Raw genomic sequence first — 17,755 nt, 5'->3', positions numbered from 1 at the left:
ATCAACGAGTGTACGCATATATTAACAAAATTCAGACTAAGAGTAATGTTAGATAAAGATTAAAAAGTTGGCCAGTGCTCTGCGCCGGCGCGCCGGCCGAAACTTTCGGCCGGTCGCGTGCAGGCCACACGATCCAATAAACCCCGCGCGTCCGTACTGTTAGATCTTCATGCAACATTTTCCCCTCCGATTTAGCAAATTTTGATGCGATGCAACAATTTTTTCAACGGTTGCAACAAAAAACAAAATTTGTAGCAAAGAAAATATCTACGTGATCGTAGCAAAAAAAACGAAGGGTGATGGTGTGTGGTAGCAAAAGTCAAACGTCGGTTGTAGCAAATATCTACGTGATGTGGATGCAACTTTTTTAGTGAACGGTTGCAGCAAAAAATGATGCCGGTTGTAACAAAAATTAACACGGTTGTAGCAAAAATAAAAAACACCGATTGTAACCAAAATCCAACAAGCTAGAGTTGCAACCAACCATGGATGCGGCTTTTTTAACGAACAGATGTAGCAAAACAAAACGCTTGTAGCAAATATGACGCTCGTTGCAATAATTTTAAACAAAAAAAGTTGCATGTGAAGTCAGCGTGCGGCCGGCCGAACCGCCAGAAGCGTTTCCCTAAAAAGTTTCAATGTCAAACAGAAAAAGCAAAATTGAAGGCAGCGTTGAGTATGGAATTCTCTTGACGCGCAGGATGGACCTGCCAGCAGGTCGTGTGCACACGAGAGCCGCCGTCACAAACTCGCGCTTGGCTTCCCGCAGGAACGTGCGTGCGTACAGGCAGCAGGGCCGTGGAGAAAAAGAAGGCAGGTGGTTTGGGCGACGCGCCGACGACCACGAGCCCGTCGCTCGACCTTGACAGCGATCCGCTATATATTCGCCATACCTTCAGTCCTTCACTAGTTCAGGCGACGCTTGTGATTCGATCGGAATAGCTCATGGAGCTCCGGCACCACGCCATCCAGCTCGCCCCGACTCATGGCGCGGCGGCTGGAGCAGCGACGCGGCCGGGCGACGGTGGCGCGATGAGCTCCGAGCTCTACCTCGCCGTGTGCGGGGGGGAGGAGGAGGAAGCCATGGCGCTGCTTCGCCGACACCACTACGGCGGCGCTGCCGCGGGTCATCTGGTTGCTGGTAATGTTCACCAAACTGCTAGCTGCTAGATCTCTGAGCGTCCGTGTTGAAATTAAAGATGCGCCTTAGGCCCATTAGACAAATTTCAGAAAAATCTCCAAGGGTCCATGTAGGTGGTGGCATGATAAGGTGGTGGAAAGTTTAGTCTCATCACGCTAGTGTAGGATAAGTTGGACCCCTTTATAAGGTTCTTTCTTCAAGATGCTATTGAAGAGTGAGAAGAGAAGGTGCCCTCGCGCACTCCTCCTCCGCCACCCGCCTCGCCACGACGCGCCGCGGGAATGAGCCGAGCCGAGCTCGTACCTATGCGCTTATTTTTGCCGGTCAGGAACGGAGAATACGTGACGGACAAGGCACGATCCGAGACGTCGGATCGTGGCTGCTACCGACTCGGACGTGGGTTTGGCCCACGTCTCTCCACCCAGCCGCCTTTATAAGCAGGCTATCGCCTACCCTAGCCGTCACGAGAATTAGATCACATCTGCCTCACGCGTTCGTTCCTTGACTGCTACGGCCGCCGGCGACTCCGTCCCGTTTACCGCGTACACGGTTGACGGGATAGCAGGCTCCGAAACCTCGCCTCTCCGGTTCCTGTACGGGAGAGGGGCGATTAGGTTTTTGGGGAGCGATCACGCGACTGCTCGCCTCCGTCCGTCTGCTTTGTCTACGTCCGCGTCGCCCTCGTCATTGCCATGTCTTCATCAAGCGAAGCTGACCGTCTCCGCGAGAAGGCCGAAGCCGAGAAGAAGGCGACAGAGGATACTGCCGCCGCCGCCGCTGCTGGTACGGCCAACTGGCCGATCGAAGGGTATGATGTGTTTGTCTCTCTCCTATTTCTGTCTGCACTAGTACTATTGCCTACATGCGTAGATGTTTCTGCTATATGGGTAGTACTTGCTAGTATACTCCGTGATCAGTATGTCATGAACCTAGTCAATGCCATGTTAGTAATTATTTCATGGATTAATCTGCTCGGAAAATTGCCTATTTACTCAACAATCCAAAAACCTAACGTGTGTAGGAACTTTTCGAGTAATGGTTTTGCTGCTGCACTGAAACCAGATAAGTTTACCGGTACCTTTTTCAAGCGTTGGCAAACGAGAACCACCTTATGGCTCACGGCTATGAACGTGTTCTGGGTAGCCGGTGTCACTCCTACGGAAACTATCACTCGTGAACAGGAGAAGATGTTTAAGGAGGCCACCGTCCTATTCCTTGGAGCAGTCATTAGCGTGATCGGAGATAAGCTGGTTGATGCATATTTACATATGCATGTTGCCAAGGACTTGTGGGAGGCGCTCGAATCTAAATTCGGGACCACCGATGCTGGGAGTGAGATGTATGTTATGGAGCAGTTCCACGATTACAAGATGGTTGACAACCGTTCTGTATTGGAACAACCTCATGAGATAATATGCATAGCTAAGGAACTTGAGGTTCTTAAGTGCAATTTGCCGGGCAAGTTTGTCGCGGGCTGTATAATTGCTAAGCTCCCTAATTCCTGGAGAAACTTTGCTACTACTCTGAAACATCAGAGGCTTGAGTTCTCAGTAGAGGACATCATCGGCCATCTGAGTGTTGAGCATAACTCGAGAGCAAAGGACTCCAATGAAAAAGCGGTGGAAAGCTCTTCTGCTGCCAATATGGTACATCAGAGGAACCTCAATTCCCACAAGCCCAAGGGAAAGAATTCTGTCCAACAGAATACTGACTTCAAGAAGAAGGGAAAGAAGCCCTTCAAGAAGAATAAGAAGGGAGATGGCTGCTATACTTGTGGTTCAGAGGAACATTGGGCGCACAAATGCCCAAACAAGTACAAGAAGCCGGCGCAGGACTCCAAGTCTGCCAATATGATTGTGGGCAACAATGAAAGTGGTGTATCTGGGTACGGTAATTTACTTACTGTATTTACAGTTTGTCAGTCCACCGATTGGTGGGTAGACACGGGTGCAAATATTCATGTGTGTGCTGATTTATCATTGTTCTCTTCTTATCAGGCCATCGGTCGCGGGTCCGTATTGATGGGGAATGGCGCGAGTGCTTCTGTTCTTGGTGTTGGCACGGTCGATCTGAAGTTTACTTCGGGAAGGATCGTGCCGCTGAAGAACGTGCGGCATGTCCTCGCCATCAAGAAGAATCTCGTTAGTGGCTCCCTTCTGTGTAGAGAAGGGTTTAAGTTGGTATTCGAGTCTAATAAAGTAGTAGTTACGAAATATGGACTTTTCGTTGGAAAAGGTTATGAATGCGGAGGTCTGTTCCGCCTTCCTCTTGCAGATTTTTGTAATAAAGTCGTGAACAATATTCATTCGAGTGTTAATGAATCTGAAGTTTGGCATTCACGTCTTTGTCACATAAGTTTCGGTGTTATGTCGCGGCTAGCAAAACTGAGTTTAATCCCAACTTTCACTTTAGCCAAAGGTTCTAAGTGCCATTCGTGTGTGCAAGCAAAGCAACCTCGCAAGCCTCACAAGGCTGCAGAGGAGAGACACTTGGCACCATTAGAACTCATACATTCTGATCTTTGTGAGATGAATGGTGTGTTGACTAAAGGTGGAAAGAAATACTTCATGACATTGATAGATGATTCCACTAGATTTTGCTATGTGTGTCTGTTAAATACTAAAGATGAGGCTCTACACTACTTTAAAATCTATAAGGCAGAAGTTGAGAATCAACTTGAAAAGAAAATTAAGCGAGTCCGGTCTGATCGTGGTGGAGAGTACTTCTCAAACGAATTTGATTCATTTTGTGCGGAACACGACATTATTCATGAGAGGACGCCTCCCTATTCACCCCAGTCAAACGGGGTTGCCGAGCGGAAAAACCGTACTCTAACTGATTTGGTTAACGCCATGTTAGATACATCGGGTTTATCCAAGGCATGGTGGGGGGAGGCTATATTGACCGCGTGTCATGTCCTGAATAAAGTTCCTACAAAAGATAATGAGGTCACTCCCTACGAGGAGTGGTCGAAGAGAAGGACGACGCTCTCGTACTTACGTACTTGGGGCTGCTTGGCGAAAGTCAATGTACCGATCCCCAAGAAGCGTAAGCTTGGACCAAAGACTGTGGACTGCGTTAATTTGGGATACGCTAAGAATAGCGTAGGCTATAGATTTCTAGTAGTGAAATCTGAGGTACCTGACATGAAGGTCGGTACAATAATGGAGTCGAGGGATGCTACATTCTTTGAGGATATATTTTCCATGAGAGATATGCAAAGCACTTCTAGACAAGAATCTGAGATAACTCCTGAGCCTGCCATTCCTATGGAATACTATGAACAAACACATGATGAAAATCCTGAGGAGGATGACGAGGAAGCCCGTGGTAGGGGCAAGAGACAAAGGACTGCAAAGACCTTTGGTGATGATTTCTTCGTATACCTCGTGGATGACAATCCCACTTCTATTTCAGAAGCGTATGCTTCTCCAGTTGCTGATTACTGGAAAGTTGCGGTCCGTAGCGAGATGGATTCCATCATAGCTAACGGGACATGGGAAATCACTGATCGTCCCTATGGTTGCAAACCATTGGGATGCAAGTGGGTGTTCAAAAAGAAGCTTAGGCCCGATGGTACGATTGAAAAGTACAAGGCAAGGCTTGTGGCCAAGGGCTATGCCCAGAAAGAAGAAGAAGATTTCTTCGATACTTATTCACCTGTGGCTAGACTGACCACCATTCGAGTACTACTCTCATTGGCGGCCTCTCATGGTCTTCTCGTTCATCAAATGGACGTTAAGACGGCTTTCCTGAATGGAGAGCTAAACGAGGAAATCTATATGCAACAACCAGATGGCTTTGTGATAGAAGGTCAGGAAGGAAAGGTGTGTAAGTTGCTGAAATCTTTGTATGGTCTGAGACAAGCACCTAAGCAATGGCATGAGAAGTTTAATACAACTCTGACATCTGTTGGCTTCATTGTTAATGAAGTTGACAAATGTGTATACTATCGCCATGGTGGGGGCGAAGGAGTTATATTGTGCTTGTATGTTGATGACATACTGATATTTGGAACCAACCTCGAAGTAATTGAGGAGGTTAAGTCTTTTCTGTCTCAAAACTTTGAGATGAAGGACCTTGGGGTGGCTGATGTTATCTTGAACATCAAGCTGTTGAGAGATAATGAGGGTGGGATTACACTTCTGCAATCCCACTATGTTGATAAGATTTTGAGTCGCTTTGGATATTCAGACTGCAAAATTTGTCAAACACCATATGATCCTAGTGTGCTTATTCGAAAGTTTAAAGGCACGGCTATAGATCAATTGAGATTCTCTCAAATTATCGGTTCACTTATGTACCTAGCTAGCGCAACGAGGCCTGACATCGCGTTTGCTGTGAGCAAACTTAGCCGGTTTGTTGCAAACCCGGGCGATGTTCATTGGCGTGCTGTTGAAAGAATTATGCGCTACTTGAAAGGTACTGTCAACCACGGGCTTCACTATACGGGATTCCCATCGGTACTTGAAGGGTATAGTGATGCGAATTGGATCTCTGATGCTGATGAGATGAAGGCCACTACTGGGTATATGTTTACTCTTGGGGGTGGTGCTGTTTCCTGGAAGTCTTGCAAGCAAACGATCTTAACAAGATCGACAATGGAAGCAGAATTAACAACATTAGACACATCTGGTGTCGAAGCAGAATTTCTTAGAGATCTTTTGATGGACTTACCTGTGGTTGAGAAGCCGGTTCCGGCTATCCTTATGAACTGCCATAATCAAACAGTTATTGTTAAAGTGAAAAGTTCAAAGGACAATATGAAGTCCAACAAACATATAAGAATGAGATTGAAGTCTATCAGACGTTTGAGAAACTCCGGAGTGATAGCGTTGGATTACATCCAAACGGCTAAAAATCTGGCAGATCCCTTTACTAAAGGGCTATCACGTGTTGTGATAGACAGTGCATCGAGGGAGATGGGTATGAGACCCACATGAGTTGCCATGGTAGTAACCCAACCTATATGATCGGAGATCCCGTGAAGTAGGACCTGGGAAAACAAGCCAGTGGTGAACTGAGGAGAGTAACTTTACTAACCCACTCCGTTGAAGATGCACATAGAGTAACTTAACAGGTCTTCACTGAAATGCCTTGAATTGTCAGTTTGGCGTAAAGGAGCTTCACCACAAGTCTTACTAGTACTAGGCTGCCGAAGGTGACCCCTCGGGTGGAGCATATTAGTCACACTCCTAGCCTATTCATGAGTTTACTAGAGATCACCCAAATCTCATAGGTTTAGTCCTGCCAGGTATATTACAACAGTGTTTGGAACGAGGGAACACGATGTGCCCTTGAGATCTGGTGGGGGATTGTTGAAATTAGAGATGGGTCTTGGGCCCATAAGACAAATTTCAGAAAAATCTCCAAGGGCCCATGTAGGTGGTGTCATGACAAGGTGGTGGGAAGTTTAGTCCCACCCCGCTAGTGGAGGATAAGTTGGACCCCTCTATAAGGGTCTCTCTTCCACATGTTATTGGAGAGTGAGAAGAGAAGGTGCCCTCGCGCACTCCTCCTCCGCCGCCCGCCTCGTCACGACGCGCTGCGCCGTGCCGCGCCGCGGGAATGAGCCGAGCCGAGCTCATACCTACGCGTTTATTTTTGCCGGTCAGGAACGGAGAATACGTAACGGACAAGGCACGATCCGAGACGTCGGATCGTGGCTGCTACCGACTCGGACGTGGGTTTGGCCCACGTCTCTCCACCCAGCCGCCTTTATAAGCAAGCTATCGCCTATCCTATCCGTCACGAGAATCAGATCACATCTGCCTCACGCGTTCGTTCCTTGACTGCTGCGGCCGTCGGCGACTCCGTCCCGTTTACCGCGTACACGGTCGACGGGAGAGCAGGCTCCGAAACCTCGCCTCTCCGGTTCCTGTACGGGAGAGGGGCGATTAGGTTTTTGGGGAGCGATCACGCGACTGCTCGCCTCCGTCCGTCTGCTTCGTCTACGTCCGCGTCGCCCTCGTCATCGCCATGTCTTCACCAAGCGAAGCTGACCGTCTCCGCGAGAAGGCCGAAGCCGAGAAGAAGGCGGCAGAGGATACTGCCGCCGCCGCCGCTGCTGCTACGGCCAACTGGCCGATCAGAGGGTATGATGTGTTTGTCTCTCTCGTGTTTCTGTCTGCACTAGTACTATTCCCTACATGCGTAGATGTTTCTGCTATGTGCGTAGTACTTGCTAGTATACTCCGTGATCAGTGTGTCATGAACCTAGTCAATGTCATGTTAGTAATTATTTTATGGATTAATCTGCTCGGAAAATTATCTATTTACTCAAGAGTCCTTGCGTGCGTTCACATATTTGAGAGCATCTTTTTCCTGTTCGCACCGATCAAAGTCAAACAAATTTTGAGCCACAGCCATCGGATCAAAGTCAAACCAATTTTGAGTCACAGCCATCCGGTCAGCAGGTTTGGTGCGGGGTGGTCAAATGCGGGCAAAATTCAAGCACACACTCATTAGGTTCACATTTGAACACCACCGTCAACCGTAAATTTTATGGAAGCTCGGTTTTTCCTTTTGGTTCGAACACATTGCTACAATTTCTGTTTGATTCTTTTTTCCTTTCGAATTCCTTCCAGAGTTTGAGAAGGTTTGACAAGCGTTCGATTTCTGTCTAAGTTTGTCTGAATTCGTGTGTCACCCATAATTTGCACACACAAAAAGGGTCAACGATACATTTTGGCCGATGTGCAAATATCTTGGTGCCTAGTGATTTAAGTGAGATTTCAGAATTCCATGTGAAATTCCATTCAAAACGGAAACACACGTGTGTTTTTCTTAGGGAGGAAATTAAACCATATTATGTTCAACTGTTTCAGGCATACACCAGGTGAGCGCAAAGAGGAACAACGTTCTGCATTTAGCCGCGGGGCACGGGCACGACGAGCTGATCCGTGATCTCGTCAGCTTCGGCGGCAAGAGCTTGCTCTCTGCGCAGAACTCGGCCATGGACACGCCTCTGCACTGCGCGGCGAGGGCGGGGCATTGCAAGGCCGTGTCCGTCCTCGTCCAGCTCGCGCTGGACTACGGAGACGAGAGCACGCTGTGGTGCAAGAATGCGGCCGGGGACACGGCGCTTCATCTGGCAGCGAGGCTCGGCCATGGCGCGGCGGTGGAGGCCATGGTCTCCGCGGCGCCCGGGCTGGCCTCTGAGGTCAACGACGCCGGCGTGTCGGTGTCGCCGCTGTACCTGGCCGTGATGAGTGTGAGCTAACAGCTGCACATGCTTGTTCTTCCTTCAGTTTCGACAGGTTTCAACAGGTCATCTCTCTGTCAGTTCCGTTAGGGGGAAGCCACCACTGTATCTTTCCCATTTTCATTCAAATAACCTGAGCTGCGACTCGGGCGTAGACTAGGATAGTTCTTCCCTATCGTTGCGGCCCTGACCTGATCGTGGGATGACACGAATGAGATGGTCATGGGAGCATCACGGGCGAAGCGCGGGGAGCGTTGGGATGGCGATGCTCACGACTCGCTCCTTTCCCGTTTTTCGTTTTCAGTTAGTTCATGTATTCGTTGCTTAAGAGAAGGAATAGAAACAGAAAAGCTGCACTTGCACGCGGCACAAAAACCTCCTTCGTCTACCACTAACCAGAGTGAGAGAGAGAGAGCAAGCTCGAGCGGTTTAGGGTCTCACAAGTGGCATCAGAGCCGCGTTGACAGGATCCGGCGACCTGTGATGGCGGGTGATGATGGCAAGAAGAAGGCGGAGGGCGCCGACGACGACGGAAGCAAGAGCTCGCCACGATACGCGGTCGGCCAAGGGCGCGAGCTGACGGTGGCGAGGCAATTCGCTCCGGTCATGTCGGGTCACGCCAACGTACCACCATTGACACGCACGAACTACGCCGAGTGGAGCCTTCTCATGGAGGTTGGGATGCACGCAAGAGGTATGTGGCGCGCGATCGAGGGCGCCGAGGACCTTGACGAGGAGTACGGGTACCGCAACGACAAGGGAGCGATGGAGTTCATCCTCCGATCGGTCCCTGCTGAGATGCTGCCCATGCTCCGGAAGCACAAAACTTCCCAGGAGTTGTGTGAGGCGATCCGAGCCATGCGCCCAGGCTCCGCGCGTGTTCGGGACCCCAAGGCCCAAAACCTCCCGGGGGGAGTTCGATCAGCTGCGCCACAAACCCGGTGAGTCCATCGACGAGCTAGCCATGCGCCTCACAGGGCTGTGCGCGCGCCTCGGGGAGCTTGGAGATGTGATCAGCGACAAGCGCGTCATCCAGAAGTGGCTGCGGGTCGTCCCCAAGCGGTACTCGCAGCTCGCGCTCTCCATCGACAACCTCGTCGACCTGGACGCGACGTCAATAGAAGAGGTTATCGGCCATTTCAAGGCGGCCGAGGAGCGCTACGAACTGGACGCCGAGGAAGAGGGCGGCAGCAAGCTCCTCCTCACCATGGAGGAGTGGAACGCGCGTGCCAAGCGAGGAGATCAAGGCGGGTCCCCTAGCGAGGGGGCCAACGGCGGGAAGAAACCGCAAGGAAAGGGGCAAGGTGACCGCAGCAAGAATGCCGCCCGTCCTGGCGGCGGAAAGGGCGGGCCCAAGCGCTCCGGCAACTGCCGCTATTGCGGCATTAGCGGCCATTGGGTTCGCGAGTGCCGCAAGAAGATGAAGGACGAGGGCACGGGCGAGGCTCATCTCGCGACAGCAGAAGAGGAAGACCCTGCGCTCCTAATGGCGCAGGTGACGCCTCTGCCCGATGAGCCCAGCCGCGACACGTCTGGGGATCAGCTCGTGCATCTCCACGAGGAGAGCGCCGAGGTGAGCCTCGGGGCGGCGGGAGACGCCAAGGAACCCACGTGGCACCTGGACACCGAAGCTTCGAATCACATGACCGGGAACTCCACCGTCTTCTCCGAGCTAGATCGCCACGTCGCCGGCATGGTGCGTTTCGGTGACGGGTCGGTGGTCGAGATCGAGGGGCGCGGGACGGTGGTCTTTGTCGCCCACGGAGGGCGTCACTACCTCGCCTGCGCACCTCGATCATCTCCGTCGGACAGCTCGACGAGGCGGGATGCACCGCCCTGGTTCGGAGCGGCATGATGGTGGTGCGAGACCGCCACAAGAACGTCATCGTCAAGGTAGTCAGGACGAGGAACCATCTCTACACCGTCGAGCTGGACATCACTCAGCCCGTGTGCCTGTCAGCGTCTGCTGGCGAGGATGCGTGGCGGTGGCATGCCCGCTACGGGCACCTGAACTTCGACGCGCTTCGGAAGATGTCCCAGGACGACCTAGTTCGCGGCATGCCGCTGGTCGAGCACGTCGACCAGGTGTATGACAGCTGCCTGGTCGGCAAGCAGCGGCGCGCCTCCTTCCCACAAGAAGCGGCCTATCGGGTCGGTGATCGCCTGGATCTGGTCCATGGTGATCTCTGCGGACCAATCTCGCCGCCCACACATGGAGGGAAAAGGTACTTCCTGCTGCTTGTAGATGACAAGTCTCGTTACATGTGGATTGTGCTCCTGAGCAGAAAGGACGAGGCACCGGCAGCGATCAAGCGCTGGCAGGCCGGAGTGGAGATGGAGACCTTCAGCAAGCTGCGCGCACTGCACACCGACAGGGGCGGGGAGTTCACCTCATCCGAGTTTGGAGAGTATGGGCTGATTGCGGCGTGCGCCGGCAGCTCACTTCTCCGTACTCGCCGCAGCAGAACGGCGTTGTAGAGCGCCGGAATCAGACTGTGGTCGGAACGGCTCGGTGTCTTCTAAAGGCGAAAGGGATGCCGAACGAGTTCTGGGGGGAGGCGGTGACCACCGCGGTTCATCTACTGAACTGCGGACCAACAAAGGCCGTGCGCGGCATGACTCCCTACGAAGCTTGGCATGGTCAGAAGCCGGCGATGAGCTACTTCCGCACCTTCGGGTGCATAACCCACGCCAAGGTCACACGGCCTGGTCTCAAGAAGCTGGATGACCGCAGCCAGCGCACCGTGTTCATCGGGTACGAGCATGGACAGACCAAGGCGTGGCGCGTCTATGATTCGGTGAGCAAGTGAGTGCACGTCACCCGGGACGCTGTCTTCGACGAGATGGTGCACTGGGATTGGAAGATGGAGACTGTGGGGGAGGGGACGTTCATGATCGAGTTCACGCCCGCCCCAACCCTCACAAGGCAGCCGGAGCAGCCCAGGACTGGAGGAGAACCGGGATTGTGCCCAGGCACTCCCCTCGGTGACACATCACCTGCGCCTGAGGAGCGTGGAGAGACGCCGGAGCACACACACACCCCGCAGCCAGGGGTGTACAAAGGAAAAGGCGTGAAGGAGGGGTACGTATCGCCTCCGCCTGGCACCACGCTGGACACGACACTCGGCTCCCAAGAAGCTCCACGCCGGTACCGCATGGTCGATGCCGTTCACGACGAAGCGAAGCCGGTGACTCTGGATCCAGGGGAGCTGCTGCTGGTGGCCGGGGAGGAGCCCAACTCGTTTGAAGAAGCGGAGCCGCACGCTGCCTGGAGGACAACCATGGTAGATGAGCTGCAGTCCATCGACGACAACATCACCTGGACGCTCACCACGCTCCCGCCGGGCAAGAAGGCGATCGGGGTGAAGTGGGTGTTCAAGCTCAAGAAGAACTCCGCGGGCGAGATCGTGAAACACAAGGCGAGGCTCGTCGCAAAGGGATATGCACAGCGTGCAGGCGTGGACTATGAGGAAGTGTTCGCTCCGGTGGCACGGCTCGAGTCCGTGCGGCTACTGCTGGCCATAGCCGCGCAAGCTGGGTGGGAGGTGCACCACCTCGACGTCAAATCAGCTTTCCTGAACGGAGAGTTACAGGAGGATGTGTATGTCACACAGCCACCAGGTTTTGAGCGCGCCGACGAAGAAGGGAAGGTGTTCCGTCTCTCCAAGGCGTTGTATGGACTCTGTCAGGCGCCGCGGGCCTGGAATATCAAGCAAGACGAGACACTGGTGGCACTTGGCTTCCACAGAAGCCCTTCCGAGCACGCCGTCTACATGCGTTGCGACGGCAGGGAGCGACTGCTGCTGGGCGTGTACGTCGACGACCTAATCGTCACTAGATCAAGTCTGCAGGCCATCGCTCAGTTCAAACGGTAGATGATGTCGGTGTTCTCCATGAGTGACCTTGGATTGCTGAGCTATTATCTCGGTATCGAGGTGCATCAGGGAAAGGACTCGATCACACTCAAGCAAGCAAGTTATGCAGCCAAGCTCGTGGAGAAAGCTGGGATGGCAGGATGTCACCCAGTACACATCCCCATGGAGCCTCGGCTGAAGCTGAGCAAGGAGAACACGAACCCTCCGGTGGATAAGAAGCTCTACCACAGCATTGTAGGAAGCCTCCGCTATCTGGTACACACGCGTCCAGATATTTCCTATGCAGTAGGGTTTATCAGCAGGTTCATGGAGACACCCACGACAGAGCACTGGGCGGCGGTGAAACAGGTGTTGAGATATGTATCAGGCACTCTGAACCTTGGGTGCAGATACAAGAAAGGAGAAGTGGAGCTGCTGCTGGTTGGATACAGTGATGCTGACTTCGCCGAGGATGTCGATGATAGAAAGAGCACATCAGATATGGTGTTCGTCTTCGGGGGGAGCGCGATCAGCTGGCAGTCCCAGAAGCAGAAGGTGGTCGCCCTTTCATCCTGCGAAGCCGAGTACATGGCGGCGACTGCAGCAACGTGCATAGGCGTTTGGCTGCGGAGAATGCTTGGAGATCTACTCGGTGATCCAGGAGGTGCAACCCCATTTCTCATCGACAACAAGTCGGCAATCCAGCTCTGCAAGAACCCTGTCTTCCATGACAGGACGAAGCACATCGAGACGCGTTTCCATTTCATCAGGGAATGCGTGCAGGACGGGAGGATCGCCGTCGATCACATCCACATGAGCGAGCATCTGGCCGACATCATGACCAAGGCACTGCCTCGTGTGAAGTTTCAAGAGCTACGGGAGAAACTGGGGATGATCAACATCAGCAACTGATTAGGGGGGAGACTGTGAGCTAACAGCTGCAGATGCTTGTTCTTCCTTCAGTTTCGACAGGTTCCAACAGGTGATCTCTTTGTCAGTTTCGTCAGGGGGAAGCCACCACCGTATCTGTCCCGTTTTCATTCAAATAACCTGAGCTGCGACTCAGGCGTAGACTAGGATAGTTATTCCCTATTGTTGCGGCCCTGACCTGATCGTGGGATGGCACGAATGAGATGGTCATGGGCGCATCACGGGCGAAGCGCGGGGAGCGTTGGGATGGCGATGCTCACGACCCGCTCCTTCCCCGTTTTTCGTTTTCAGTTAGTTCCTGTATTCGTTGCTTAAGAGAAGGAATAGAAACATAAAAGCTGCACTTGCACGCGGCACAAAAACCTCCTTCGTCTACCTCTAACCAGAGTGAGAAAGAGAGAGAGCAAGCTCGAGCGGTTTAGGGTCTGACAAGGAGCAGGTCGGCGCGTGCCGTCAGAGCGATAACGGCGAACTGCAGGGACGCGTCAGCCGCCGGCCCGAGCTCGCAGAACGCGTTGCACGCCGCCGTCTTCCAGGGCTCAGGTCAGCTAGCCAGCGAGTATCTAAAGTTTGTTGATCCGTGGACTCTGAAAATGCATGCATTTGTTGAAATTCGGCTAATGCATCTGAACTTTATTAGAAATGGTTAGGCTGCTGCTGGAGTGGGAGCCATGCGGCCCATCCCTCGCCAGCCAAGCGGACGACACGGGCAGCACTCAGCTCCACTTCGCATCGTCCGACGGCGACCACTCCGTCGTAGCTGCCATCCTGAGCGCGACGCCGCCGTGCGTGGTGCGCATGCGGGACTCCAGCGGCCTCTCTGCCCTCCATGTCGCGGTGGGGATGGGCCACGCCCACGTCGCGAGGGCGCTGATGAAGGCCTGCCCGGACGCGACCGAGCTCCAGGACGACCGCGGCGAAACCTTCGTGCACGCCGCGGCCAGGGGAGGCCACTCCGAGGTGGTGCGGCTGGCCATCAAGAAACCGATGTTGGGCGGCGGCGGTGGCCTCCTGAACACGCAGGACGGGGACGGCAACACGCCTCTCCACCTGGCGGTGGCCGCGCGCGAGCCGACCATCGCAGAGGCCCTGCTGTGGACGGGCGTGGTGCGAGCCGACGTGATGAACAACGACGGCCACACGCCGCTAGACCTCGCCGCGAAGTCAAGCAGCTTCTACTCCATGGTTAGCCTGGTAGTGACACTGACCGCGTTAGGAGCGCAGTTCCGCCCTCAAAGGCCAGACCGGGTGCAGCAGTGGGACAACCGCAACATCACGAAATGGATCAAGGAGACGTCCAACAGCCTGGCGGTGGTCGCCGTGCTCGTCGCCGGCGTCGCCTTCACCGCGGCCAACAACCTTCCCGGGTCGTACGAGCAAGGCATGGCGGTCCTCCTGTGGAAGAGGACCTTCAAGTGCTTCGTCATCCTCGACGGCGTCGCCCTGGTGACCTCCATACTCGCCGTGGTCCTGCTCGTGTACGGCAAGGCCTCGCGCTCCTCCCGGTCGTGGAAGAGCTTCGCGGCGGCGCTGCATTGCATATGGGTGTCGCTGATCAACATGATCCTGGCCTTCTACGCGGCCATAGCGGCCGTGACGAGCACCGACGGGGTCTACGACATCAGCGTCTTCGTCGTGAACCTCGTCCTCGTCGTGCTGTTCGTCGTGCTCTCCGCATTCGTCAGCCCTCCGGTGTCGCATTGCATAATGTTGAAGTTCATGTGGCAATGTGACTTCAGAGGGCGCCAAGGTGTCGTCCGGAGGCGTATCAACCAACAGTATCCCGTGGCCAGCGCCTTCGTGTCCAACCTGCTTCTCTTCAGGCTCGCACATTATGCCATGTTGTTTGCCGGATTTATCCCAAGGCCTGTCATAAGTCGGTGTTGCTCTCCGGTTGGGCCTGTTGACGCATGTGGGTCAGAAACGCTGGTGTTAGCGGACCCGGGATTGCGTAACAAGTGGTATCAGAGCTCAGCTGTCCGGAATAGATCTGGGTAGACTCACGGGTGGTCGGTCATGGTTGGTGGGCTGGAGACACTGGTATTAGCGGGCCCATGGGTGACCGATGTGTGAGGGGAAGATTGTTGGGTTTAGTCCCACATCGGTTGTGGGAGGAGGTATAACACGACTTATAAGGATGAGGGTGTCCCCTCCTAACAGGCTAGTCTTTTGGGGGGAGAGGGCCCAAGGCCTGTCATAAGTCGGTGTTGCTTTCCGGTTGGGCGTGTTGACGCATGTGGGTCAGAAACGCTGGTGTTAGCGGACCCGGGATTGCGTAACAGTGTCGACATTGCGGGGCGGCTCCTAGCCAGCTTCCGACCATTTGTTGTTATCATGTGATCTATAGTCAATTTTACTGCTAGCATGTAGATGTAGGGATTAATTAGTTGTAAATAGACATAATCTTATTAATACGTGGCACACCCTATTCTCTCATAGAGTTTATTGAGCCTATTGTAACTGACTTTTAATCTATAGTTCGCCTCTAGAAAGGAGAGGATTACCCCTGCCTCTCTGTCGATTGATGCACAATGGCCCTGTTTGGATCCACGAGTTAGAGTTAGAGTTGGTTAGATTGGACCAATCTAACCCCAAAACATCCAAACGGGGAGGGTTAGAGTTGGTTAGGTGCATCTAACCCATCCAAAAAAAGTAACCCACCCAAGAGGTGCTTATTTGGGTAAGAGTTGGGTTGGGCCCACAAAAAGTTACTTTTCTCTCTACCTCCACCACACCAAATCATTGATAAACGAGCCAAATGATTGGAAAATGTGCATTTATTGACAATCTAACCCTTCCATCCAAACACCTCTTTGGTTAGAGTTAGTTTAGGGTTAGTCCAGGGTTAGAATCTAGCTCTAACCTCTAACCGAGTTAGAGTATCCAAACAGGGCCAATATATGCGCGCTTTCTCTTGACAGGTAACAGTTGTCGAATGGTCTCCAGATGTTCTTAAGGTGATGTTTCTTTTCAAGGAACTAGACTTTTTTTTAATCCCAGAAACTGAAGAAAAAAGTCCCTTCAATAGAGTCTTTTTCTAATCCCTTAGGCCTTGTTTGGTACTAGTGTTTTTGAGGAGATTGGTGGGGATAATCCCCCAAGGTTCACCCAATCCCTTCAAATCCCCATTTATCCCCAATACACTAGGTAGGGGTAGTGTATTGGGTATTGAGAAAAATGCACTATAATTTGGGGATTTGAGGGAAAATGTGGGGATGAAACATGTCAAATACACTAGAACCAAATGGTGTTATGGGATGTGTGGGGATTGAGGGGTTTGACCAGGATAAGCCCCACAAATTCCCTAAAATACACTAGTACCAAACAAGGCCTTAAGGAAAAGTCCCTCCTGTTTTTTTACCTAGGGACTAAAAGGGACTTTTTAGTCTAGTCCATCTAAAGAAACACCACCTAAGATGTTCACGCTTGTATGCGGTTATACTAGCAGAAAGTCATTTCAGAGAACGGACTTCAAGGAAGATACTAATAAAGAGAAGTTCCTTTTATAGATCAGTTCTTTTTATTTTTTAATATGTATATCATGAAAAAGGCTCCAGGTTCCATTTTATAAATAAAACAACAATCAACATACATCCATCAAAAACGAAGGTTTACATCACAAGAATAAATGAGGAAAAACACGGGAAAAGAAAAGGTTCAACTGTGGGTAGCAACAACAACAAGGCCCAAAGTAAGAACAAGATACAAGAAGCCTTAAGGAGGACATGTGACCATGAGCAGCCTTACTGCTAGCTCCTTGAACTTCCTTGTCATGTCGTCGATGGCTGCCCTATCTCGCCGCTTGTACAAGGGCCTCCACATTTGTATGAAGGCACACAGTTCATAGATCGTGTCAATGGACCTGTCCGGGAAGACCTGTTCGGTCACAAGTTTATTCCTAATACACCACAACGTCCAGGTCAAGGCCCCGAAGCTGAGCCATATTAAGCGGTGAACCTGGCGGACGAAACTAGCTGGTAGAACTCATGGAAACTCGAGGGACACCACCCATTGTCCCAGACCTCCCTAAAGCAACCCCAAAGGAACTGGGTTGAGGCACAATAGAAGAAGATGGGGTTAACATTTTCTATGACACTGCAAAGAGGGAAAATGCTGATCCTAGGCCCATTCTTTTGCGCACCTGGTCTCCTGAAGGTAGCCGACCCTCACAAGCTGCCACAGGAAAATCCTAATCTTAGGGGGAGCTTCGTCCTCCACACCTCCGTCAGTTCCTCCGGGGCCCTGGCCGGCCGCCATCCAGTCATAGAGGGATTTAATGGAGAATCTTCCCGAAAGGTCCAACCGCCAATAGCTGGCGTCAGTAAGCTCCCAAAGATTGGAGGTAGCTGTAATATCCTGAAGCAGACCTCATTCAGCTGCCTCCTCGGGGCCTAACATACGGTGGAAGGAGAGTCCCCCACCACCATCAACCACGGCGTGAGCCACCGAGATCACCGGTTCGTTGGAGATGGCAAACAAAACCGGGAACTAGGCCCATAGGGGGTTGGAGCCCCTCCAGAGGTTGATCTAGAACAACTTCTCAATACCCAATCCAACGTTCACAGCTAGCCCAAGCCAGAATAATGGCTTCAGAGTCTGGAGCGCGTGCCAAAACTGGGAGCCCCT

General features: G+C 52.5%; 1 protein-coding gene across 1 annotated transcript; it reads left to right on the top strand.

Annotated features, from left to right (window-relative positions):
• The first annotated feature begins 677 nt into the window (after nucleotides 1-677).
• On the top strand, nucleotides 678-17,524 carry LOC123441923 (ankyrin repeat-containing protein At2g01680-like). The gene is made up of 5 exons (XM_045118092.1): nucleotides 678-1,141; nucleotides 7,969-8,354; nucleotides 13,552-13,672; nucleotides 13,770-14,998; nucleotides 17,285-17,524. The coding sequence occupies exons 1-5, from the start codon at nucleotides 946-948 to the stop codon at nucleotides 17,522-17,524; spliced, it is 2,172 nt and encodes a 723-aa protein (XP_044974027.1). The 5' UTR covers nucleotides 678-945.
• Nucleotides 17,525-17,755: the final 231 nt, after the last annotated feature.

This window comes from Hordeum vulgare, chromosome 3H (genome assembly GCF_904849725.1).
Source record: "Hordeum vulgare subsp. vulgare chromosome 3H, MorexV3_pseudomolecules_assembly, whole genome shotgun sequence".
NCBI lineage: Eukaryota > Viridiplantae > Streptophyta > Magnoliopsida > Poales > Poaceae > Hordeum > Hordeum vulgare.
This window is presented reverse-complemented; position numbering and strand designations above follow the sequence as displayed.